General features: G+C 42.4%; 2 protein-coding genes across 15 annotated transcripts in view; one reads left to right on the top strand and one right to left on the bottom strand.

The window, feature by feature from the left end:
* GALNT11 (polypeptide N-acetylgalactosaminyltransferase 11) overlaps positions 1-19,348 on the top strand; it is a 46,805-nt gene extending 27,457 nt beyond the window's left edge. For all 6 annotated transcript variants that reach the window (XM_066201112.1, XM_066201121.1, XM_066201147.1 and 3 more), the window contains 7 exons: positions 58-307; positions 2,592-2,709; positions 4,326-4,478; positions 6,990-7,208; positions 10,350-10,454; positions 16,779-16,916; positions 18,563-19,348. In XM_066201112.1, coding sequence (XP_066057209.1) covers positions 58-307; positions 2,592-2,709; positions 4,326-4,478; positions 6,990-7,208; positions 10,350-10,454; positions 16,779-16,916; positions 18,563-18,694 — 1,115 coding nt within the window. In that variant the 3' untranslated portion in view covers positions 18,695-19,348. The remainder of the gene's footprint in view (positions 1-57; positions 308-2,591; positions 2,710-4,325; positions 4,479-6,989; positions 7,209-10,349; positions 10,455-16,778; positions 16,917-18,562) is intronic.
* Positions 19,349-23,212: 3,864 nt separating this feature from the next.
* The window catches only part of KMT2C (lysine methyltransferase 2C), a 188,947-nt gene continuing 185,951 nt past the window's right edge, over positions 23,213-26,208 (bottom strand). For all 9 annotated transcript variants that reach the window (XM_066201015.1, XM_066201033.1, XM_066201024.1 and 6 more), the window contains 5 exons: positions 25,939-26,107; positions 24,960-25,076; positions 24,297-24,370; positions 23,781-23,889; positions 23,213-23,554 (listed from right to left, as the gene is read on the bottom strand). In XM_066201015.1, the coding sequence (XP_066057112.1) occupies positions 23,462-23,554; positions 23,781-23,889; positions 24,297-24,370; positions 24,960-25,076; positions 25,939-26,107 (562 nt within the window). In that variant the 3' untranslated portion in view covers positions 23,213-23,461. The remainder of the gene's footprint in view (positions 23,555-23,780; positions 23,890-24,296; positions 24,371-24,959; positions 25,077-25,938; positions 26,108-26,208) is intronic.

The raw sequence follows: 26,208 nt of genomic DNA, 5'->3' as shown, positions 1-26,208 counted from the left end.
GTTTGCACTGAATTGCACGTTTGCGTTCATGGGATGTTTGCTGTGTGTGCTGTGCAGGGAAGGTGCTGGTGTTCCTGGACAGTCACTGTGAGGTGAACGAGATGTGGCTTCAGCCACTGCTGACGCCCATCAGGGAGGATCGCAGGACCGTGGTGTGCCCCGTCATCGACATCATCAGCGCCGACACCCTCAGCTACAGCTCCTCCCCCGTCGTCAGGGGGGGCTTTAACTGGGGGCTGCACTTCAAATGGGATCTCGTCCCTCTGGCAGAGCTGGAAGGACCCGAGGGAGCCACTGCTCCCATCAAGTAAGGTTTCTCCTCTGTGGGAGAAGCTCTGTGTCACACAGGGATTATCAGGAACACTTCCTGAGCAGTAGGGAGTGTTCTCTGGCTGTGCAGGTTTAGGAGGAGGTGCCTAACGTGTCAAATATCTGACTTGTTCATTTCACTTAGAAATAGGGAATAGTAACCTAAACTGTTTCATTTTAATTTCTTGCATTTAATCATGAATTAGATATATCTGTTTTATTAGGTCAAGAAAGCACACTTCTAGACAATGCTTAGACAGTAGCCGCTTTTGCTGAAGACATATTTCTGAGGGAGCTTATGGTAGTCTGTATTAAATCTGTCCAATAATTTCACTTTTGAGTTATGCATTGATGTTTGTTTCCAGTCTCTTGATTTGCTTGGCTTAGTGATAATTTTGTTACTGCCTTTGTTCTAGGACTAGCCTACATATCCCACTAATACGAACTATATAATTTCTGTGATGAAATGCTAAAGAATTACTAGATTGCAAAAATCTGTTTGTGGTAATAGGAATTTGTTTTTGCTCTCTTTTGAGAGTTGTTTTGAAATAAAAGTTTTTGTGAAGCTCAACACTGGGACTTGAAAGTTACCTTCCTTATCTTTTAACCACTGATGGCTGTGTGACCTGTACAGAACTGGCAATATCTGGTTCTCGTGGATGTGTAGCTGATGTAAAATGGTGTCAGCTCCTTTTATGAGGAGCAGACATGGATAGTTCAGACACAAGAATAGAACTGTCCCAAGTGAATCCCTTCATGAAAAGAACCAGAGCTGCTACAGCAAAGGCAAGGAGCTCACTGTGCTTTTTCTAGTTGCAGGTATCAATCTCAGTACAGAATTCAGGTTTGTCAGGTGCAGGAAATTCCCCTTTCTTACACACTGACTCCTTGTGGATAAGATTTGCCAAGTGAATCAGAAATTCGGTGTGGTCTAATTTCTCTCTCATTCTCTTTTCTTGGACTGTAAATGAAGAGCATTTCTGCTGCCACAAACAGTTCCAGCACAAGGTTCTCTGCTGTCATCTGACAGCTCTGCAGTTGGCTTCCCATGTCTCCCCATCCCAAGATTTTCTCTGAGAAGCCAGGAAAATTACTAAATTATTTAACAGTTTCACTGGCTTGTTTGGAGAGTGGCAGTTTCTGAACCTGGAAGGAAAGGACAGACTGAAAAAATCTGAGTGAGGAATCATCATTGAGTGTTAAAATCCTTATTCTGTTAAGAGCTATTCTCACATTTGATTTGGTCAGTGGCTGAAGCTTAGCTGTTGCTGTGTTCAACACTGTTTTTTTTGTTCCTTCAACTCACTTTTATGAAAAATTCCTGTGCTAAAAAGACAGAGAAGTTTATAGTTAAAGCAAGTGTAATAATCTGAAAAGATTACCTGAGTATGAAAGTGGTTTTTCCTACCTAAAGATCTCTGCCTCCTTTAAAAAAGGAGCCCAGATTGGTATTTAACCTTGAAAATGGCTTTCCATCCAACAGAAAGTATTGCATTTTAGAGACTTTCCACAATGAAATATTTTGGTGTCAGAGTGGGAAAATTGAGAGCATCCTTTCAACCCTGTTTTTTAAGGTGACAGAAACTGTAGTAGAAATTTGTGTGAGAAGCAATGAAATCTTGACCTGTTTCATCACAGTTCTGTTGGTTTTTTTTTTTTTTTTTTTTTTGCAAGGATGGGAAAAAGCCTTTTTCCAGCCCATTGGACGTTCCAACTATCTTACCGTGTTTTTTTATGGAATGTTTTTACTCTGTTACACTCTTGTATAATCCACATATTCCAGTGTTGTGATACAGTAGGAATTCAATCTAGAGACTGAACAGTGTGGATCATATGCAGATTTTTACAGAATAGAACACAGTCTAGTAACATACAGGCAAGGTGAAAAACTGGGAAATGCCAGAGGGACCATCTGTATAAATACACAAACTGTAAATAACTTGCCAGTAAACTGATAATTGAGTCAATGATGAAACAAAGCTACCTCTGGCATTTGTTTTTCCTCTTTCTCTGTCCTATCCCTTTTCCTTAAGTTTACCAGGTAAAGAAATATGATTAATAGGTATTGGAACAATGGAAGATCACAAATATCACTTACAGATCTGCTTTTGAAAATGTTTTGAGATTGAACTCATGTCCAAGTGACTGAAAGATTTAAATTGGGTTGTGTCAGTTTATGAATTTGGACTTTGGGAAAAGCAGATTCAGCAGAAATTACCTTGTGGGTTTTTTCTCTCTCTCTCTCTAAAAGAAAATGAACTTCTTTCCTTGTACCTTTTCAGGTCACCCACCATGGCTGGAGGGCTGTTTGCCATGGATCGTGAGTACTTCAATGAGCTTGGGCAGTACGACAGTGGCATGGACATCTGGGGAGGGGAAAACCTGGAAATATCTTTTCGGGTAATCAGAGAATTTACAGCTCTGGAGTTGAATGTTTGTGGCTTTTCCTTGGTTTGGTGGTGGGGCATTTCATAATAGCTGTAAAGAAGCAAAGGAAAAGAAGAATTATGCAAGTTTTTGAAATTAGTTTGTGAGCAGTATCTACTGAATTTCCCAAGTTGATTACAGGTGTGTGGCTCACAGCAATATTGCTAAGATGTAAGCTTCATGTATTTCCTTGGACAGTTCAGCCTCCTTTTTGAGGACCCAGAAATGTAAAGTTTTCTGGAACTAAATTGAGAGTCATGTAGAGGAGTCATCTTGGTTGGAAAAATAATGAGAAAATCATATTTAAAATGCCATTCATTTCAATCTGAAAATGGTACTGCATTGGGCCTCCTATATTTTCTCTCATCTTCCCTGTCACTCCACTGAAAGAAAAACAACTTACTGTGCCTCATGTCATGCTTATCTCTTTACTTTTGTAAAGGGCTTTCATCAACAGGTTTGACAAGAGTCTGCCTGAAAATGATATGCTATCATGACAGATATGAAAAGGGGATTAAAACGTGAAGTTAGCATTAAAAAACCAAACAAACATAAAACTAGACACACAACGCCCAAAACTTCAGAGAATCTGTCAATTAGAGAAATCAAGATTAGAGTTCAAAAATAAGAACTGGAATTTCATATATTTAAGTGACTTTAAAGGAGTGTGTACTGAATAAATGAAATCTTGCAATTTTCAGCACAAATGTAAGCATTAGGTATCTGAGTAGAAGTGTGTGGAAATTATTGTTGTTATCTTGTAATACACAGTTTCAATAAAAGGCTTTGAAAAATTGGAGAACATTCAGAGAATTCTGAGCCTCTGGAAGTCCCCATCTCTCTGGGGGAGGATTGAAAAGCAGTTGAGTCTTTATCTTGTCTAGAAAAGAGTTTTAAAAGTGACTTGATTATAAACTGCTAATGTGGGAAGATTTTCTGAGACTGGAGAACATATTAGTCCAGCAAAGGGCCAGTGCTGGTAATTTGCTGGAAGATGAAGTTAAAAAAGAAATTTTAAAAAAAGAAATGGAAGGAGTGTGTAAATCAAATGTAGATCCCTGGTGCCACAGATGAAGACTCCTAAATGTAGCATCTGAATGGGAACAGTGTTTCTGAGTTCCCCTATCTTAACAGAAACAAGCAGCTCTGTCCAATAAGTTTCCATGCTTAGTTGAAAAGCTCTCCAGGCTCACTGGATGACGAAGATTGGTCACAGAATTGTGGACAATATTCATGCAGGTAAATTAATTTAGGTAACTTAATCTGCAGGATGAGTCCTATCCCATATATCCCAGTCTCTTCTGATAGGTCGGTAGAGCAAAATATTTTAGAAAATTTTCTGTTTGTCTCTTGAAAGCCATGATGTGTTTTGTGGAAAGCGTGGTCATATGAGAAAAATAATCTTTTGTAACATGGAGATCTAAAGATCTAATTTGTCAGAAAACATGACATGAAGGCCAACATTGCTGACCCCTAATCCTGCATAACGGAAAACCCTACCAAGGTATCCCTTGAAGAAGGGGAGAAGTGAGTGAGCAGTCTGAACAATGAGTGAGCAATCTGAACATGTTCTATGTTTTTATGGCCAGATCTGGATGTGTGGTGGCAGACTTCTGATCATCCCCTGCTCCAGGGTGGGACACATTTTCCGTAAGAGGCGTCCCTATGGCTCACCTGGGGGACAGGACACTATGGCTCATAACTCACTGAGGCTGGCACATGTATGGATGGATGAATACAAGGTAAGAGACAGTCCTCTGCCATGAAATAAGGTGATGAAATGGTTATTAACTGGCTTGTTTGTCAAAGAACTGTGTCACAGTGGGATCTGTTGTGCCTCAGATGGGGTTTTCCTTCTCTAGTCTGAACTCCTAAATTCTGTAGAATTGTCTTTTGGCTTTTGAGTGCTCAAGTGTCCTCCTTGTTACTTTACTGCCTGCAGGATATGGAGTTTCATGCCTTTTTAGTGAAGTGAAATATGATGGATGAGCTTTTGTAAGCTCTACATTGCTTTGTGTCCAAATCAGTATTACGTGGCAGCCATGTGCCTTCAGGTGTTTCCATGTTGTTGACAGGGATTTTTTTGGCTGCTTGTTTGTTTTCTGTTTTAATTAGCAATCTGCTTCTTAGTCTGTTTTGCCCTGGAAGATCAGGATTAATTTCTGGATTCAAGGGCAAGTGTATTCCTTCCTTTCCTTCAGATCTTGATACTGTTGCTTTAAAACATAGATCAGGTGTTTGAGTCCCTCATCTCTGAGATACTTAATGACATTTTGCCCTCTGAGACCATAGGATTTGCTGTGTGCTCAGCTCCTGTGGTCCCTAAAATTTCTATACAAGACATATTTTATTAATTTTGTATTCTTTAGAGGTTTATGTTTCATTCCCCATCTTTATCTTGATCTTCAGTTCGAGGAACCTGTTAGAGGCCATTAATTTTTATCTCCATTCTCCATCTCTGTAATGCTTTAGTAGTTCAGATCTATCACTTTCCATTTTACCAATGTCGGGGCAGTTGTTTTGTGATTAATGATGGCTTTCTCTGAAGCTTGGACTTGATTCTTTGTTATAATTTCCAGCTGAACTGCTTTCTCCAGCAAGCACATGAACTGCTGATTCAAGCAGTCTCTTATCACAGATTTGTGTCCAGAGTTTTTCCAGCTGTTTCTGGTCTGATTCTCTGATAGTTGCCAGAGAATGTATGGAAGACAAGCTTGGAAATATTTTTGTTTTTATAAGAATAATGCAAATATTTAGGGCCAGTATAATTTACCAAAGCAATCTAACAATGCACAGTACAAAGATAAGATTTAAAGGAGTAAATGTCAGTATTTAATAAATGAAATGGCATAAGGGAAATGATTCAGCAAAATTTTCATAACTGTCAAAAGCAAAATGCAAAAGTATAAGTTTATGTATACAGTGGTAATAAATAACACATGGAAGGTAGGATACCACCATTTGAACTTCAACCAGGAAAGAGGAAATTGGAATAGCAGAGCTACTTTTTGAAGCAGACCAGATTGTCATGTCCAGTCTGTCTCCAAACTTCCTTAGAGCTGGCCTAGAGTCCAGTGTACACTAAGTACACACTTCTCCTTCCTTTGCTGTTAAAATAGCAGTGATACATCAAGCACATCCAAATGCTCAAGGATCTTGATGAGGAGAGATGTGTGACTTGTCCAGGGGTGATGCTGTCATCTGAGTATCAGATAGCAGGAAATAATTGAAAACTGTCAGAACCACATCATGGTGGGTGGATTCCAGATATCTCCTAGAGATGAATCCAGCAAAACACCATAGTTCAATGCCCTGAGAACTGAATTCTAAATGGCACCTAGTAAACAAATTAATGTGCAAATACAATGCCTTTTCTGTAGGCTCTGTAAATCTACCTGGAATTAAATGCTAAAAGGGGATTTTTTTTTCTAGTTTTAGCAATAGTGTTCATGCCACATTGGATATTCATCAGCTCCTGTTTGTCCCCATTCTCTGCATGGGAGTCAAACAGCACATGAGATTGGGTTGGAATCTTAATCTGTCTTCACCTAACCTGTAAGATTCTGAGTATCATCATAAAATAGAATGTGAAAAAAATAACACTGTGGGAGCCTTTCTGGAGATGATGCAGGTGAATGGAAAGAACTGGGCTTCCCAGAAATCCCAGTGACAGTTCTGATTATTCACATGAATAAGGTGTGATCTCACTGAACTTCATGATATTAGTCCCATTAATAGTTCTATTCTGGAATGGTTTTACCCTGATCATTTGTAAAGCTGGAAAGCTGGAAACTGTTCAAGACAAAACACACTGGAATCCACAACACTGAAAACAATTCATTCAACAATCAAAATAATTTCAAGAAACTTTTGTCAGATGATGCTGCTGATGATACATGCATCTGTTTTTTATTTACTGGTTTTAGCCTGTATTGCCAATGGAATAAAGTCAGGGGCTGATTTGTTTGTTCCTCAAGTTTGCATCTAAAAATATGCAAATATGTACCCAAGAATTATCCTGATCATAAAAACCCCTCAATTAGAAAGATTGGCTCAGAGTTAGGCAAGATTAAATCTCGCTTCCTGTGACAATCCAAGCATTGTAATTTCTTACTGCCAGTTTCAAACCTACTGGTTGAATGCACTAGCAAAATGAAATGAAATTGTGGGAGTTCTGGAAACAGGAAAAAATTGGGAATCAGTAATCTGAAATTCTTTTTCCCTTTTCCCCAACCTGTTTTTCTTAAATACAGGAGCAGTATTTTGCTTTGAGACCTGAGCTGAGGACGAGGAGCTATGGAAATATCACCGACCGTGTAGAACTGAGGAAGAGATTGAACTGCAAGTCATTTAAGTGGTATTTAGATAACATCTATCCTGAGATGCAAATATCTGGGCCCAATGCCAAAGCTCCACAGCCAGTTTTTATTAATAGAGCACAGAAACGACCAAAAATAATCCAGCGTGGAAGGGTAAGAGAAGCTTAAAAATACAGAATTCTGGTGTGTTAATTATTATGAGACTTTTCTTCTTAAAGATTTGCTCAAATACAACAAAAATCGTCTGTAAGTTTTGCAGCAAGCTGTCCTGAAAATAAGAGGATTTTTGTCAAATCAGTTCCAGTCTGATCTATATTTCAGGTCATCCTTAGACTAGATACTGTTGCATGAGGTTTCTTACGTAGAAGTTCTGAGTTAGGAAGTTTTGCTGTATTTAGAATGTGTTTTCATGGCTGTTGGTTTTGAAGATGGGTTTGGATAGAGAGAGAGATTTGGCCTCAAATATTCATGCTCTGTTGGTTTATGATAAGGGTACAGTGTAATTAGTTTCCAAACTCATTGCTTTTTCTGGGTAATTTTCTGCAGAGGTGAACATTTGCATCTGAGGCTGATGATGGTTTTTCTAGTCTTGGCTGTTAGCTAATGAAAAACAGGGAGTTTTTCTCCTCTCTTTTTTTCTTCAAAGTAGAAATGAAGGGAGAATTTTTTATGTGTATTCATGAAAGAAATCATTATTAAATTCATGCCTTAGCTCTGACACCTTTGCTTATGGGTTTGTATGCAGGCAGAGTCACCAGACAGTTGCATCTGCTCTTCCCAGGGTCAGATTCACTTGATGTGTGCTTTTTCTGCTTCCCCAAAATAATGGATAATTTCAAACCCAAGACAACTTTCTCAATGTCTTCTCTGTGGAAGAGAATACTCTGGAATAACCTGCTTCATGTGCACAGAGATTATGGATAGCAGGTTCCCTTTCAGCTCAATAGTTGGAAGCATTTAGTAGTGATGTCAGTAGCTACTGACAATTGCTGGTTCTGCAAGAAGTGAGTCAGGAGGACCTGTGTTCCTGCAGGACCTATTGACACCATTAGGCCTTTTCCTTGGAAGCAGCTGTCTGGGAATCCTCAATTTGTGCAGTATTTTTATAGGAATATTCCTGCCAAGCTGTGAATTCAGTTATGTTGTTTCCCTGACTAAAACTGATACAATGGGCTGATTCCCCTAGTTGTTGGATGCTATTACTCCCCTAGTCAGACCCTTTTTTCTCCTTTTTAAAATTTAATAGCCTTCTGCTTTCATTCAGACAGAAATTTAACTGAGGAGTTGTTGATGTCGGAGAGAGCTACTTGAGGGATCTGAATATCTCAGCAACGCTTAAGGTTAAATCTTCCCAGCAGTTATTTACCATGGTTTAATTTTGAGAAAAACTGTGCGCACCCCTTAAGAAATGGGGAAAAGAAGCAGAAAAATGCAGATCTTTGGCTTGGTTCTCTGGGGTTCAAGAATTATACCCAGCATTGTATGAGAGAGTCAGCTTTGGCTCTGATGGTTGTATAAACTATTTCCAGATGCCTGCAAGGAACAGAATGATCAGCCAATGTCACCAGTGCGTGCCAGACTCTTTAGGATTTGGGAGGAATCACTCCAAATCTCAGTTTATTCTCAAAAACTAATTGGGCCACAGATAAGTGGTGGTTTGACAGCTGGGAAGAAATGTAATGATCACAAATGGTTGCAGCTGTTGCCAGTGTTATCCAATGCTGGCCATCATGGCCAATTTAAAAAAGGACAAAAATCATACAAAACTCATCTACTCGATGGTTTAAAAGCTTTCTGTTGAGTGAGGAATGATGAAAACGAGATCTGTGCTAGATCTGTGTTTGAGGAGATGTTACTTGGAGTGTTTCGTGTAATTTGTTTTAGATGTGTGTGGGGAACAGGAGAAACATGGTGCACTCAAGGCGATTGTTGATGTGCCTTGGGACAGCTATTTCCAGCAGTGGTCTTTAGTGAAAAATAGTGTTTGGTATTTGTGCTAATTGTTGCTATCATGTGACCAAGCAATTTGTTCCTTTTATTACTGGAAGTGTATTTTGGTTTCTGAAAATTTGTAGAGTCAATAACAATGCCAAGACAGCCATAGATGTCTTCATAATAGAGTTCAGCTGGCTAGTTAATCAGCCTGGCCTGGAGTTCAGGACAGTAAATTCTTTTTTCCTCTACATCCAGCTCCAAATTGGAAATAGGTATTTTTAGTGTGGGTGTCAGATCTGAGGCTCTGCCATCTCTCAGCTCATAGTGTGCAGGCAGTATTTGCTGCCTGAAGAGCCTGATCCCCACCACGTCAGGGGAAGAAAAATAATCAGGCTGAAAAGAAGTCTGCTGGCCAACAGTTAGTTCAGAGCATGTGTGTAATTCAAAGCCAGAACTGGAGGTGTTTTGTCTCCCTGAGTACCTCTGTGGGGATACATCAAGATCTTAATGATTTTTTGATTCTTGAAATAGAGCAACCTAAACTTTGTACAGCAGAAAATGTCTTGGATGTCTCTTAGGGTGGGTGTCATTGTTCAGATCAGGAGAGATTGCCAACTTGCTGAGAGTTTCCTTGTTTGCTTTGATGGTAGGTGCTTACAGCTCTGCATCACAGGACAGGCTTCTGAGCTGAATTCAGTCCTCTGATACACCATCCCCTAAATCAGACATAGGTAGGGCATTAGAGCACAAGTAGCATTTGGATGTTTGTAAAATGTTCTCTTCCTCCCTGATCCATCAGTAAAATACCACAGCTGATAACACTGGCTTTTCAGTTATGTAAATGCTCTTGAAAATCAATTTGCAAACAACATAAATCTCTGAAGTTGTTTTTATTTCAGTAATTCCTTCTCCTTTCTCAGGGAGGTGGTCCTGTTCCATGAAAAGAAGCTGTAGGAGGAGACCTATGTTTAAGCTAAGCTGTGGTAAAATGTAGTTTATACAGTACAGTCAATATTCCTGAGCAGAATTTGTGGGACCTCAGATTTCCATGGAGAGTGAAATGGGCAAAGAACCTTGACAGAGTAGAGCCAGCATGTGCTGAGCCAGGATGTGTGTACTGCACTTGTAGCAGAGAGAGAAGTCTTGATGTAGTTAGAAAGTAAATTGGAACTGCTTAATGCAGTTTTTTCTCCAAATTATCTGAAAAACAGAATGGTATTTTAAAAGGGAAGATTTTTTTAATTACTGAAGGGGTTGGCTGAGGTTTTCTTGAGCACACTAGGGATCTAGGGCTTTGACCACACTTTGAGAGCTAGAGCTGTTTTTCACTCTGACTATCAAACTGTTTTCCTTTCACAGCTGTATCACCTCCAAACCAACAAATGCCTGGTTGCCCAGGGCCACCCAAGTCAGAAAGGAGGCCTGGTGGTGGTTCGGGAATGTGACTACAACGATCAGAACCAGGTATGAGATTCCCAATTCCATTGAATAGTGGTTCATGTCTTTAAAATGACCAATATGTTTTCCTGCTGGCAGAGTGCCCTGGTGTGACATCTCATCAGCAGACAGATCAACATCAACAGTTCCTCCTGCTTACAGAGTCATTCAAACCACGGGGCTGGCCAAGGACACTGTGGAGCTCCTACTAATGCTGTGTTGGATATTATAATCTTCTGTCTTTATGGCATGAATCTCTGTATTTGGCTGAAGGCTGCCCTAAAGTGGCTCCTGATGGGTTAATAATCCACTGATTGGCACTTCAGAATTTGTAGCAGCTCTTTCAGTTGGTTTCTCATACTGGAATTTAAAGCAGGCCTTTCCTGTCCCGCTGGTGTTTGTGTATTGTACGACCAGTCCTCTGCTGCTGGAGTGGCTGCAGTTTGGGATAAGTGAATGATTTGTTGTTAAATAAAAGGAATTCAGATGATTCTTTGGCTACAGGTGAATTGCTGATGTGGGGATTAATGAGGGATAGATGTGAAAACCTGATGGGAATTCTTGTATTACTACATGAATCCTTTGCTGTTTCACTTCTTTCAGGTGACAGAAATTCAGGACTTGGATAAAAAGTCTCCAGGATAGAGAGATCTTCAGCTAATGCCATAAAGGCTTGCATAGCTAAGACCTGCTCTGAGAATATTATGATTTAGGAGCCCATGGGACCTAATTCTAAAAGCTAGGTTGGATCTAGAGAGAAAAGTAATCAAAGCCACAGAATAAATGGAGCGTGGGATGTAAAGCAGCATAGCTTTAGTAAAGGTGGGTTGTGCTGGACTAACTTGATGCTCTATGACATGGGCAACAGTTTTCAGGGTAAGGAAACTGCAGCCGTGGAAGCAGAGTGATCTGTGGTAGTCCCAACAAAATGCTGTGTGCTTTGTCACCTAATGGGACTCTCTGCCTCCTGCTTGTGGCCTCACCAGCTGAGTGTGACAGGAAGACAGAGGGATGTTTGCAGTTCTCTGGATAAGTGTGGCTGGCTCTTGACACGTGGCCTTCAGGTGCAGCTGTCAGACGGGAGCAAGTACAAGTACATCCTTGTCCTTCACCTCTGAATCACCAACCAATCATCAGTGTGACCAAACTGCGAGTTCCTGTGTTAAAGGTGGATTAATTAAAGCTGGAATGGGAATGGAGGTTTTCCTATTTGATCTATTCCATTAGCTGTAAGACAGTCAGCAAGTCTTTGCTAATAAAAGGCTGTGTAAGTGTAATAGGAACTGGTGGGCACCATCATCACCAAGTGACTGTACAGTTACAGTGCAAAGCTGAGCCATTCTGTCTTTGGGTGAGAAAGCCTGGGCATGATGTCCACAGAGTTATGCTTCCCTTCGCCTTGCTGCAGTATTTCTCATAATGAAGTGCCACATGCCTGAAGGAGAAACTCTCTTGGTTTTCCATATCAAAACTTTTTGGACTTTTTTTAATCCAGGAGAACAAACTTCAGTTAGCCCTTTGGTGCTGAGAAAGACAAATCTGTGCTCTGATTGTTGATCTTTGGCTTCTTTTCTCATGAATCTGGTTTACTAGTGGTAAATTTAGCAATTAGTTCTCATAAAAAAACTGGCTGTGCTATCTTCTTTCGCAGTGATTTTGTTCTCCAACCAAGTATGTCAACCAACACTGTTTCTCTGCTATTAGGCTTACTTTGTTCTCCTAATAAAGCCCAAGAGTGCATTCAGCCAACTTGCTGTCATAACCTCTTGAACAATCTTGCTATAGATATGTGAGGACAATGTAGAGAAAGATGACACTTATTTAGCAGCTTCTGCTTATAAAAATAGCAAGAAACATCCTGACTGTAGGAAGATTTTAACTGTTGTTTCAGCTTGTTGGCATTTTCAGCTGGTTTTGCTCTAGAATTATCTGTTTTATGCCTTTGTCTTAAGAAAAAAGCCTGGGTTTGGTCTGGTGAATGCTTATGAGAGCTGACCAGCCTCTCTAAAGTCATGGGACTAGACATAAAAGCAATTCTGTTTTGCCTTTGGTTTATGCTTGCTTTGTTTTCTCTAGCCTTCATGGCTGCTAAGGAATTTCAAATTCTCATTTAACTTGGATTTAAAAGAAATAACAGGTATTCTGTAGCTTTCAATTGTATCAGCATATTATGGGCAATCCTTTTCATTGTAGTTGACTTAGATGGTCATCATTATGTAGAGGTGAAAATTAGTCAAGCACATCACACTGTCCTGTTTTGTTAGGCTTGACATGACTGGCATTCAGTTCATATTTTTGCTATAGAAAGAAAATAAGAAGGGAAGTGGTTCTATTATCTAGAAAATATATTAAAATTATATTTTAAAGTTATAATTAAAACTAGGGTGCTCTATTAACTGCAATAGAAACAGTCTGGGATAATTCTGGGGACTGAACAGAAACTTAGGAATCAGTAAAGAAAATCTTGTTAGAAATAGCACAAGTGGAAGAGGTGATGGAATCTTGTAGAACAGAGGTTTGAAGTGACAGAAGAGGGATCTGTGCTCTGGACCTTGAAAAAAATGTATTAAACACAGGACTTCAGAAAAGGTCTGTTAACATTCCTGTAGCGCTTAATAAGGGGTAGGCAGATGTTTCCTGCCTTATTTAATATCATTTTGCAGTTCAGGAGAAGGCTGTGGGATTTGTCTGAGTCACATGGATGAAATAAAGTCCTGAAGGTACTGAAGTCCTAGGGAGCCTCAGTCTTAAATCTGTAAATCGCTTAATATGTCCTTTACAAGCTGCTCAAGACTCAGACTCTACAAGGTTTTGCTCCTGTGTGCTATTCTTCTGTAAGATCTCTCTCCTTAAATCCCTAGATCATGGCTATTAGTTAGCTTTTCTGATACAGCACATGTCTGGAGTGAGTGTCAAGATGTGCAAATTCAATCTTGCTGCTTTTCTGTAAACTACTGAAGGCACAATTCTCTGGTCCCTCTAATGTTTGTCATGAAGGATCAGTGGCACACTGAGCTGTGGAGCAGAGGTCACATATCTGCTTGGGAATGACCCTCAGGAGGATGTTGTGTTTTCAGAGTAGCAGTAGCTTCAAACAATGATTACAGCCCACCAGACTTGGCTGCTTGTGGTGATTGTCACAGGCTGCTTGGTGCTATGATGCCATTGCCATCCATAATAACAGGAGCTGAAGTATCTGCAGATGGATGTGATGGTGCAAATGGCTGGGCACATCTTCTCCTTGGGGCTAAGGCAGCTTTTTTGTGCTCTTACGCTAAATTTTTGTCCTTTACAAACTGTCTGACAGAATAATGTAGCCATGCCAAGCTAAGCAACAGATTGTAACTGATGGAAATACTGGAATAATCCCTGGGTCATGGCAGGGATTTTGTTTCAGACAAAGGGCTGTTTCTGCAGTAGTTACTGTCTTGTATTTACTGAAAATTTTCAATGTGTTCTAATAGTACTAATGAAATCTGTAAATCAGAAAAAAATGCGTATCCACAAAGCTTTGCCAGTTGGCCAGCCGTGGCTTTTGCTGCACTCCAGTGATCTCTGAAAGCCAAAGGGTAGGCAGATGTTTCCTGGCTTATTTAAGATAGTTTTCCAATTCAGGAGAAGGCTGTGGGATTTGTCTGAGTCACATGGATGAAGTGAAGTCCTAAAGGTACTGAAGTCCTAGGGAGCCTCAGTCTTAAATCTGTAAATAGCTTAAACTACATTTTGAGGGATCCGAATTAAGCATCCAGTTCTTCCTGAACTGCACCTATGTAACAGAAGTTTAGACTAACAGAGCTCATACTTCAGACTTCCTCCTATTTATTTTGTCCACAAGATCTACTGTAGCACATGCTGGGCACCTGCCTCAAGGTGTCCATGCACCTTTCATCAACCAGTTGCCTGTGTTGAGAGGCAGGGAGAAAAAAACTGCTAGAAAGAGGCCAGTCCTACAGCATTCACCAAATTATTTAACCACAAATGTGATAAATTTCATTATGGAGAGGGGATTTTTCCATAACATCTGCCATTTAGGTTTTATTTGAAAACAGAAATGATTCATTATTCTCTAATTGCATCTTAGTGATTTTATTTGACACCAGTGAAAGTGGCCAGTGACTTTCCCTGGACCTTTGGAGCAGAGCATTGCCACGTGTCTCTGGGGGACAGCAATTAAAGATGCTGCTTTCCTGAGTGTGGAAACTGGACACAATCCCAGGTTTAGAAACCAAAGTCTTCACAGTGATGCTCTCCTAACTCTGCTACTTAGGAAGTGCATGCAGGTTGAAAATATCCTGCCCCTCTGTTGCCTCTTTTTTTTTTTAAGATAGATTAGATTTTTTAATGGTTGGGTTTGTTGTTTTGTTTTGTTTCTGAAAATGCATAGGAGGATAAAACAAGAGAGCTGTCAGAAATAAGACATAAATCCTGGGAAGGCACCTTTCTGCTTATAGACTTTAGATGCTGTGCTGCCTGCCAGGAATTTCTTTCCTTCCTGGGGCTGTTTCTCCTGACAGCCTTTAGCAGCAAGAACTGAACATTATCCTTTCAGTCTTCAGCAGAAAATGAGTTAATAATTTTTGGAGTATGCTAAGGCTTGCAATTGTGTAACAAAGAACATGGGGTGGCTTTGCTTTCCCAGTGCTTGAATCTGCTAATAATCTGCAAATTCATAGTGATACTCTGATATGGATGGAACCAAATTTGGGCCTATTTTTCTTCTTTCCTTTGTTTTGTGCACTAAACACATAATTAGTTTGAAATTAATTTTTGGCTGTCTTGTGTAAGCCTTTCTGGAGAAGTATCACACTGGATTTAACCACTGTCTTGTGTTTTTTGACATTACTCAGCTTTTGGTTGAAGATCTGTTCCCTGTGTCACTGCAGTCTTCTCTCTCCACTCTTACCAGTTCATCTCTTGTTTGGATTTGGCTCCTTCATTATTCTTCCAATAGTAATTCTCTCTGGCAAGTCCTGCCATTTTTCCATTCTCTCCTCCCTCTTTAATCTTGCCATGCTTTCTTTTTCATGACAGGGTTTAAACAGAAAAGAGTATTTTAGAAGGCACAAAATGCCTGAGGTTGGGGCAAATTTTAATGTGATCCCTGCACTTTTTCCAAAGAGGCCTTCCTTGTGTTGCAGTAGTCACTGTGATAATGAGCTGTGTGCTTTCCAGTCATGCTGTCCAACTGAGGCTGTGTCACAAATCCCAGCACCCTCCAGAAGGCTGGTTTTAGTTTCACAGGCCAAAAAAAGAGACAAATCAAAACTTATGTGCCTGACTTTCCTGCCTGGAGTTTGATATTCCATACTCTTGACTGTGAAACTCTTGCAGACTTAATGGAAAAAATAAAAGAAAAGATTAGTTTTACAGTGGGCATGGCATGTGCACATTGAGGTGTGAGAAATGGAACGGGGCTGGAACAGGAGCACACCACAAGAACTTTGTGTGTCTGTAGGAACTTCAGGGACAGGAATGAGGGGCTCAGCTCCTCCTGTTCACAGGCTCACAAGTCAGGGGGAAGGGAGTTGCCTTGCTCTACATCCCCAGGGGCTGGGAAGTGCTGTCCAGCTGCCCTGGGCATGCCAGGGCTCCACTGTGCATTTGGAATAGCTGTCGTTGGATGTTGAGCCAGATAGTCCCAAGATCTTCACTGCACTGCAGGGCTACAGTTTCCATCTACTTTCTTCTCTTTTCTCCTCCCCCTCTGTACCCCAGCATATTTTGAGGTGCACACTCCCAAGTTCCTTAATTTCTTTGCTTTCTGGCTTGGGATTCAGTCTCCTGTTGCTTATGAGAGCTCCAGGTCTTCCACAGTTCTGATCCTGGCCCATCGTTGCAGGCCTGAGGGAGCTAAACAAGGGAGGGAGAATCAGCAGCTCCAGGACCAGGTTGCTGTTCCTGCTTCCCTGAACATCCAGCTGTGCCAGATGTGCCTTGCTGAGAGCCAGCAGGGTGTGGGCATGAATGGCAGCAACTGAAGGTGCCTGATACATTTCTGTGCCAAGAATAAAAATACCTGCTCTGCACAAGCAGCTTGTGGGAGAGGACAGACTGACAGCTTGAGCGTGTCCTTGCTGCTTGTTGGGGCTGACAGTGGTTTGCAGTGTGATCACAGAGACACTCTTCTGTCATGTAAATTCAGGAGCCCAATTGCAGCTGAAGCTGCAAATGTGAACCAGTGCATTCCTGCTTCATGCAGCTGGGAAGGGGCTGCATTCAATTCTCACCACTCTCTGCAAGGCCAAATCCCTGACATCCAGATGTTGAAGCATCTCCTCTGTAGGTGAACAAAGGATTCAAGGAAACTGCCCTGAAACATTGCAATAAATGTCTTCCTGTCTTCTCTTCCAGGTCTGGATTTACAATGAGGATCATGAGCTGATTTTAAATAATCTGCTTTGCTTGGACGTTTCGGAAACTCGCTCGTCCGATCCCCCTCGTCTCATGAAGTGTCATGGCTCTGGTGGCTCTCAGCAGTGGACATTTGGGGTCAGTGGAGAGGCTGGCATACGGCTCTTTAATTGTAATCAATGTCTCAGTCAGGGACAGTAGCACTAACAGGACATCAGGGTTGAGTTTAATTGTGACTAAACCTCAGATGTACTAAGGCAGTTGCACTGTACCAGGCCCAGCCCATGGTTCAAGCATCCTGTACAGAAGTTGCACAGGCTTTGATTGCTGCATTTCAGTCTTAGAAAGACTTTTGCTGAGCTCTGGGGCATGCAGGCCCTTTGCAACATAGAAAGGTTTCTGCAGCTCCACTGAGCCTTTCTTCTGCCAGTCCCAGCCACCCAGAGCACTGTGGCTCATCTGGGATATGCCAGAGAAAAAAAACCCACTCCAGAGCTTTCTTGTGTTGTGTTTGCAGGCTTGGGAGACAGGAGGAGTCCATGTGGTGATTCCTGCTTAGTGCTTGAAGAAGCACAGGGCAGAGCAGTTGCTTCTGCCCTGTAATTGATCTCGTTAGTTTAATTGTTGAAGCCTGGAGTGGCCAGTTCCACAAAACTGAGCCAGTTCTGCTCACACATGGAATTTGTCTCCTGGGTTTTCACACAGAGGCTGCCCCTCACGTGCCCTCAGCCTAGCAGGGAGTGTGTAGCACCAACATGGTTGAACAAAGGGAGGGAGAGCCCTGCCAGCACTGCTAACGGTGTTTCCAGCACAGCTCTGCACAGCCTGTCTCAGGTTCATACCGTGCTGCTGGTTGGCAGCTCGAGTTCCCAAGGCGAGTCCCACGAGTCCTGTTGCAGCCCAGGATAGTGTGGAGATAGACAGATACTGTGTGAGCCCAGGCTTGTGTGTGTCTGACACTTGCACCAGCACAGCCACAGCTGCCAGGGGCAGTGGGAACAGTGAGCTGGACAATTCTGCTGAGCAGAACATATTGAAGATTCTGCAGCTTGTGTTTGCAGGCAGGGATTTTACAGGAATGAGGGAATGGCCACTGACAGCGGGTGCATGTGGCTGTTGGTGATGCCTGTGGCAGGGGTGGAGAATCTGCACTTCATGTGTGAGCATGGAGTGATAGGACAGGAGGAATGGCTTTAAACTGACAGAGGGCAAGTTCAGGTTAGATATTAGGAAGAAATTCTTGGCTGTGAGGGTGGTGTGATGCTGGTACAGGTTGCTCAGAGAAGCTGTGGATGCCTCATCCCTTGAATTGTTCATGGCAAAGTTGTATGGGGCTTGGAGCAACCTGGTCCAGTGGAAGACTCTCCCTGCCCATGGGAGGAGAGTTTGACCTAAATGATCTTTAAGGTCCCTCCTAACCCAAACCATTCTAGGATTCTATGACCTGTCTGTGCCCACTACAGCTGTGTGGGCTCTCTCTTTGCTGAGTGCTGGGGAATGGGTTTGATCATCCCTCCAGCTCATTAAAAAACTGTGGTATAAACAAAATCCCAACTGGGGGCCTGTGAGGACATGAGAGCCTTTGTTTCCAAGTCTGGATGTGGTTATAGGGTTTGCTGTACTCCACTGCTGCTGTGGGTCTGGAGTGTCAGGGAGGCTGCTGAAAGGCTCATCTGTCAGGAAGGAGCATCCCCTCCCCTTGGGCATCACTTTCAGCTCCAGTTTGACAATGGAGAACAGAAGTTTTAGTAAATAAATCCCATCTGTCTTTTTGTCTGCTCTAGAAAAACAACCGCCTGTACCAGGTCTCGGTGGGGCAGTGCCTGAAGGTGGTGGATCCACTGAGCCACAAGGGCTACGTGGCCGTGGCCATCTGCGACGGGTCCCTTCCTCAGCAGTGGCACTTTGAGAGCTGAGACAGCCAGGAGGTGGCTGAGGAGAGTTCAGCTGAGCCCTGGCTCCCCTTCAGCCACACTCTGAAGTCATTCTGGAGGGTTTTGTGCAGAGCCCTTGGCCGCTACATCTGGCAGAACCATGGAAGGACCTGCTGGAAATGCCGTGCCCTGAGGAGCTGAGTGTGGGAGGGTCCAGGTGGTCCCTGGGCACACACGGAGAGCAGCAGCCCCACTGCAGGAAGAAGTGAAATTGATCATCGTTTCCTTGGATGATCCTGGAGTATTGGACTGGTTTTAAGTAAGAGAAATCATTAGAGCAATGTAATTTAAATGGTGAGATTTCAGCTTTGTGGATCTTCTAAATGACAGTGACAGAAAGGAGTCCTCCTTGACTATTTCATGTGCAGTATCTCAATAATTTACATTTCTAGTATGGGTTTACTGGCCAAAATTATTTTACTTTTTCTGGAAAATATTTTTATTCTTTTCATCTTCTGATAATTGTCATTTGTAATATTTAAATTTAGTTCTTTTAATTTTAGGACATTTCATGTAGTTTAAGTTCTTTGCTGTCATTCGTCACCTCGTATTTAAAACAAAGTAACTATTGCAAAGTCTATTTTGATGACTCATGACAGTAGCTACATTTAAAATAAAGTATCATTTTTTTATTAATTTGTATGTGCTTTACTCTTTGTAGCTGTTGGACCAGAAAGCACCAGCTTACCCACTGATACAAAATAATGTTCAGTCTTCCCTTGTTTTCACTCCCTTTCTTCCTTCCTCACATCTTGGAAGGTTTGACAGGTAATTTCTGAGTTTTTTCCTCCACTTCTCTGTTTTCATTTATTTTAGTATTTCTTTGACTTCCTGCCTCAGCTTCTTCAGTGTGTGGAAGCTCCTGCAGAAGAGAAAAGCTGCTCTTATCCAGTGTATTTTTTCTTAGCGCCGCTGCTGGCCCTGTTTCCCACTCCACAGTGACTGCCTGCCCTGGGAGCGTGCAGTTCGGATCTCTGGAGTGCCAGGACAGCCTTGCCCTTCCAGCTACATTCTTCAACTGCACAAATGCTCCAGCATCCACTTACTGACCTTTTGGGCAGTGCGAAGCAAATAATGATAATGCTGCAGTCATTACAGACCCACATCTTTCTGCAGAGAGGAGATTTGCCTGTGCCAGACTGTTTGGTCCTTCAGCTGCCTGCCAGGGCCAGCATCTGGAGGAGAAAAGGATGCAAAGGAGCAGGTAAGAGGGGCCTGGTCAGAGGGCAGCCGCTTTGCCTCCTCCACTGGTCCTGGAGGGAGTGAGCCCCTGGCATGGAAAAGCAGGTACCAGGGTTTAAAAAGCAGAACCAATGGGCTGAAGTCTTCCAGATAAAGCATTACAATGGGAGTAATTAAGTTAGACACCAGCAAAGCTCCTTCCTACCACGGAAAGCCTCCAAAACCAACTCCAGCCCTCTTAGGCTGAGCCTGTGCTGTGCCTTGCTCAGGGGCGCCTGGAGTCTGGCCCTCAGTTCCCAGGTGCCTGCTGCAGTCAGGCAGGGCTTGCAGGGTAGGGCCGGAACCGGGTGTCATCTCAGGTGAACCCTTTCACTGGCAGCAGTGGCAGCCTGGGTGGTTGCTGTGTTGAAATTCCAGTCTTTGCCGGGGTCAGAGGATGGGCTGATGCCTGTCTGGTTCACCTTGACTGCAGCAGGTGCTGGCACAGCTGCTCCCAGCTGTGTGCGGCGCTTTTCTGTGACATCGGTGGTGGCAGCCACGTCATGCAGAAGCCTTGCTTGGCCTTTTCTTCTATTGCCTTTATGTTCTTTTTAGAGAAACCGTAAAAAAATCAGAAAACCCAAACAAATCCTCAATCAGGGAGAGCAGCAGCTTGCCTTATTTATGGTCTGAGTCGGTTGCCACAGAGAAGTTTTGACCTTTTGCTCCCAGTGGGGCTGCTGTCCCTGGGAGCTGTGCTGGTTTCCAGGAACAGAGGGAGGTGATGAAGTTTTGGATGGTGTCAGTTGTTCCTGCAGGGAGCTCCTGGCCACAGGCAGATCTGGTGCAGCCACACAGCCAGGCTAGCACCTGAGTGAAGGTAAGAGATCTCTGCTGGGAAAGCCCAGCCCTGGGCCAGGGGCGTGTTCCCAGCTGGGCTGCCTGCTGGAAGCAGGAATTCAGAGTTTTGCCCTGTATTTGAGTGACTGCTCCCAGCTGCCCTAGCAGGCTTTGGTGACTAGGAAGCACAGAAAGAAGAGCCTCATCCCAGGGTCAGCACTGTCTCAGCACCCGGCTTGCTGCTGTCATACTGAGAATTTATTATTAGTTAAGAAGGAAACTGCCTGAGGCTGATTTTTAAGCCCCTGTGTCAAGTCCCTCCTCTCTGGCTCCTGGAGTGGGTGGCGGCTGTGGCTGCCAGAGGAGCAGATCCTGCAGCAGCCAAAGTGCACCATGTGAATAACACCAGGGAACAGCTCTGGCCTGGCTGCTTCCCGCTGCTCTGTGATAGATCTTGGAGCCTTTTTCAAGTCTGGGCCTGTGCTGGGAACGTCTCTGGTGTCCAGCACTGCCACAGCAGCAACCTGGAGCTTTAACCCCACTCGGTCCTTTGCTCACTCCCCCTCCTGCAGGCTGGAGGGGACTGGGGAAGGGTGTTTAGTGTTCATGGGCTGAGATGAGGATGTGGCACCCACAGTGAGATTTAGGATGCACTGGAGAAGGAGAAAGGCAAAACACTTCTCGATGGTGGAAGCAGACACAGATCCTGGAAGAAGCAGAAACCAGACACCTCAAATGACAACAAGAGGATGCACTTTATAGATGTAAAATATTTTTATTCGTAAATGCTGATCTTCTAAATCTGTTTCCACAAATTCCAAAACCCATAACACTCTGTATACTTCAAAAAATTCTTTTTTTTTGTGTTGTTTTTGTATTTTTTTTGCCAACATTAGATACTATTATACAGAACAGAAAAAACTGTAGGACAAATACTGGTAGGATGTTGGAATATTGTACAAGAGAAGAAAAATATTCAAGAAACAATTTAATACAGCTATTTATCAAGAGAAAAATATATACAATTGATTTATTCTGTAAGATAAAAATACATCATGCCATATACATTACAAGTTCAGAACTGTATTACTGAATATACCAACAGTTTACAGTCCACTTTAATTGTGCACACAAAAAAAAAAAACTTCATTTTTTTTTTATATTTAGCCTGTGAAGTGTCAGTACCAGAATTTTAAGTACAAAATAAAAAGCTAACCTGGTTCAAAATGCTGATTAAATTTCTACAAGCAAACACAAAACAGTGTTTATTTTTTTAAAGAAATGTAAACAAAAACAATCCATACAAACACATCTTTAAATTACATTTTCCAAAACCCTATTGCCAGAGTCCTGCAGCTGCAAGCACATTACACCTAATTTTTTTCCTTGTTTTCCTTTTAAGAAGGCTATCGCATCAGACTGAAGCTCCAACTCATTCTATGCTGTTTACATGATTTAACGTAGACTGAACAGTCACCTAATCCTTGACTACTTTTGCTGAAGAATAGAAACCATGTCCAGCCTCTATTTTGGGTGGTTTTTAGCAGTTATTCACAGTTATCACAAATTGTAAGCACAAAAAAAACCTGACTTAAGAAATAGGGATGCAACAATATAATACAAATAAAATTAATCTAAATTACCCAAACATCTACAAAAGTCAGAGTTGTAATATACACGCCTTTACCAGGCTTAAGGTTTACTTAAAAAAGTTCTCGTAAGACCACAGTTGAGACTGCTTTAAACATACAAAACCCCCTCTCTTTAAATTGAGATTTTGGTTATTCTGAACTGGGAATCGCATGTCCGTGAGTACATGAGATCATATTGTAACATCCCTATCAACGTTTGAGAATAAGCACCCGAACTGCTGCAGAGTCTGGTAGCATTTGGTCAATAACTATTTTTATACTGTATTTTTTTTTCTCAAAATATTTACACTTTTATACAAAGTAACAGAGTTTGTTAGTTCTGCAGGTAACAGCAGCAGCTTGGCTTTCTTCTAACTTTCTTTTTAAAAATAGCTTCATTCACTTATTCAATAATAAATACAAAAAGGTTCTCTTATTTTACAGAAATCAAAAACTACAATAAACTGACTCATGGAATCAAGTATTTAAATGTATTTTAGTGCAAGTTATTTTTTCCCTTAGCTCTATCCCTAAGGAAGTCGTTTCAGTACATTCCTTGTTCAGTGGTGTCTACTTTTATTTAAATTTTTTTTCTTTAATTAGAGGGCCTGCCCCTTTATCAAATAAGGCTGTGGCCAGCACTTTGGACTTCTCCCTTTCGCTGGTGATTTCAGTCTTACATTCATAGTGGCCACCTGCCCTCCTGCAGGTCAGCCAGCGGTTCTTTGCCCAAGTTAAACAGTTTCTCCTTAGTGAGCTCAAAAACAAAAGTGCTGGACCATTCTGTTAACTCAGTTTCACCTCCACGTGTCTGGAAAGTCAGCTTCAGATTTTGCCGGCTTGCTTCTGGTGCTTGTTGGTTGGTGGGTTATTTTTCCTTCTTCTTTTTTTTTTTTTTTTTTTTTTTTTTTTTTTTTTTTTTTTTTTTTTTTTTCTTTCCTTTTTCTTTTTTTTTTTTTCTGTCTTTTTAAATACTTGTGTAGAAATCTGTATTTCCAGAAGTGATATTTTTTTTTTCCCCCCTTGAAAAAGGCAACAATTTTCTGTCGACAAAATCAAAATGTGAATCACTTCTTCCTAGGGACAAGCAACCCTCAAAGACAGCAAGGAATGCATTCTAGTTCATCCACTTTCGGCAGTTTACAGCTCCACAGTGACATGGAATCTTGTGCTGGTCATCTTCAAAATCAAACTTATAGTCGTAGCAAAGCTGGAAGGAGAGGCACGGGAGTGGTTATGGAAGAGCTGGAATTTGCCACAGCTTTCCCTGTAGCTACAGGTTCAACAACAAAACACAGCAGAGGCTGCACTGTAAGGGACAGGGAAGGGGAAGGGAAATGTCACCTGCCCCCAGCACAAACAAGTTGTGCCACTGGCCAGGAATCACAGAATGGATGCACGTGGCAAGAGGGATGTAAAGCCAGAACCTGTCCTACCTCCTCTCCCTTCTGGATTCTTCTGCTGGAGCTGATGATAATTTTGTGTCCTCTCTCAAAAGTGACCACCTCAGCCACGCAGTTGGGTGCACACGAATGGTTGATGTACCTACAAAAGAAGAGTGGGACAGATGAAACCTTTTAGGAAAATCCATCCCTTGAGGCAAATCTGAACCAAACCTCAGGATGGCCTTAGCTTCATGGGCTCACCGCCTTTCCACATACAATTACATTACTCTGTACTTGTTTCTTTACCTAGAAAATGTCAAAAAAAAAAAATCAAGTGTCAAAAAAATCAAGGATCAAAAAAAGATCAAAAAAAAGTCCCTTCTTCTCAGCTGCCATGAAATGTAACTGAAAGATGAGCAAAGCTGATGGAAGAGACAGTGGGACAGCCTGAAGACTGAATGCACCAGCCCAGAGAATGAACCCCACAAGCTCAGAGCCTCCAAGAGCCCCAGGCCAACACAGGGGATGCCCCAGGAGGTGGTCAGGGATCCCTCCAGGGCCACCCACCTTGCAGGGCCTCCCGTCAGGGTGGCGTCGATGACGTGGTCGTTGTCAATGCGGAACATGTACACACCACGGTTCTGAAAGACACAAGTGGCACAAGGACTCTGGTGAGGGGCCAACAACACGGGCCAGCTCCAAGTGCCCTCCTGCATTCCGGATCAGGCACTGCACACTGGCTGCCCAGGGAAAGCGCTGCCACGTACTGCCTGTGGCCCCGCGGGTTTGTGAGGGATGATGGGTCATAAACACAAACCTCGGGACAATCCAGTTTTCCCTAACTGCCCTTCATTCGGGATATTTGACTGCTTCCCAGACAGGCACTAACTGTCACAAAGCCATCTGGTTGCACCGAAGAAGCGGCTTTACATTTAAGAAGTTCTCATTAAAAACTGAGGTCCTGACATGTCTGCCAGAGCTGTGTCCTCTGGAAGAGGATGTGTCCTCCCAACCTGGCCAGGCTGCTGTGAGATTCATTAAACATTGAAATACTCTGGTCACAACCACTGCAGACTACGCTGGTTTTATTTTAAGCCTATTTGCATTTATGACACTGCAGAAAACAAATCAGGGGACCTGAATTCATGGGGCAGAACAGCATTTGCTTTGTTCAAGGAATGTCTGAATGGGGAAGGGGAAAGAGAGAATGAACAAACACCACACCCTTACCTGAGACTCATAGAGCTTCTCCTTCCTGTTTGCTACCTCGTTCCGGATGATCGTCCCGATATATTCAATGACCATTGTGTGCTTTTCAATGTCTCGAGCAGCATATAAGCCCAGGCCCTACAGAGAGTGTACTGAGAGTTAATAACTTTGCTCTCTGTGCTCCTCACTGTGCCCGAAGCCAGCAGTGGAAAGGGGAGACAGAAGCAGCACTGATAAATAACTGACGCAGTAACAGCCCAATGCAGAATCCAGCCTCGCACAGATCCCAGGAAACTCGGCTGCTGTCTCGGTGAGAAAGCTGCTCTTACCCCTCTGACACTGACTGTGTAAAGGTTATAAATTCACTGAGAAACAAAAGTGGGTCCTGCTAGACCAGAGACACCTGAGAGGAACCCAGGCATGGCGAAGTCCAGCCTGAAATAAACAACAACCGTGCCCACACACGGCCAGATTAGTGACAAAGCTTTTCCAAAACAGACTGTGGGGAAAACCAGCAGCATCAAGAAAACAATGGATTTTATGCTTCTATGAAGGAAAACAAGTACTGAGCTCTTCCTGCTGCTCTTGTACTGATTCATCAGCTTGGCCTGAGCATCTCATGCTTCCACTGTGCGTTTCTATTAAGTTTTACTGTGGTTTTGAGCAACAGGCAAAAAAAACCAAACAACAAACCACCCCAAATCTTAAAAAAAATCCTTTTTCTAGATGACCGTAACAAATTAATTTTTAAGATATTTACAATAATTAGAAAGAAATCTTACTTAAGATAAATCTGTGCAATTGATGTGCCACGTAAAAATTGCCAATTTTGGAACAAGACTGGAAGGAATTTCGCAACAGGTTTAGTTTCAAATTTTCACCTGGATTCAGATAAATACTTACATGTAAGATATGACATCTAAAAAATTTAGCTGTAATGCAGATATTAATAAAAGCGTATGTAGTTTTTTAATACCCCTTTCCTGAAGCTGGAACTGACCTGAATGCGAGAGCGAGCCAGGTACACGTTGGATTTCCACTCGGTTTTCATCTTGCGGTACTGAGAGGACTTGGAATGGACGAACTGTTTGCTGTAAGGCGCGTTCAGCTCCCCCGTGACTGTGCTCTGAAAGGACTTCGATGTGCTGGTGCTGTTCAAGGTGTGAGGCCTGTAGGAATTGGGCATGTAACAGGAAAGAATACAAGAAAAACTGAAGATTTCTCTGAAAACAGCCAGGAAACCCAATAAAAATCCTCTCAGACATACAGA

Source organism: Chamaea fasciata, unplaced genomic scaffold, assembly GCF_029207755.1.
Source record: "Chamaea fasciata isolate MVZ Bird 193981 ecotype frontalis unplaced genomic scaffold, bChaFas1.0.hap1 SCAF_1, whole genome shotgun sequence".
Taxonomy (NCBI): Eukaryota; Metazoa; Chordata; class Aves; order Passeriformes; family Sylviidae; genus Chamaea; species Chamaea fasciata.
Note: the sequence above shows the minus strand (reverse complement) of the source record. Positions and strands in the feature narration are given on the sequence as shown.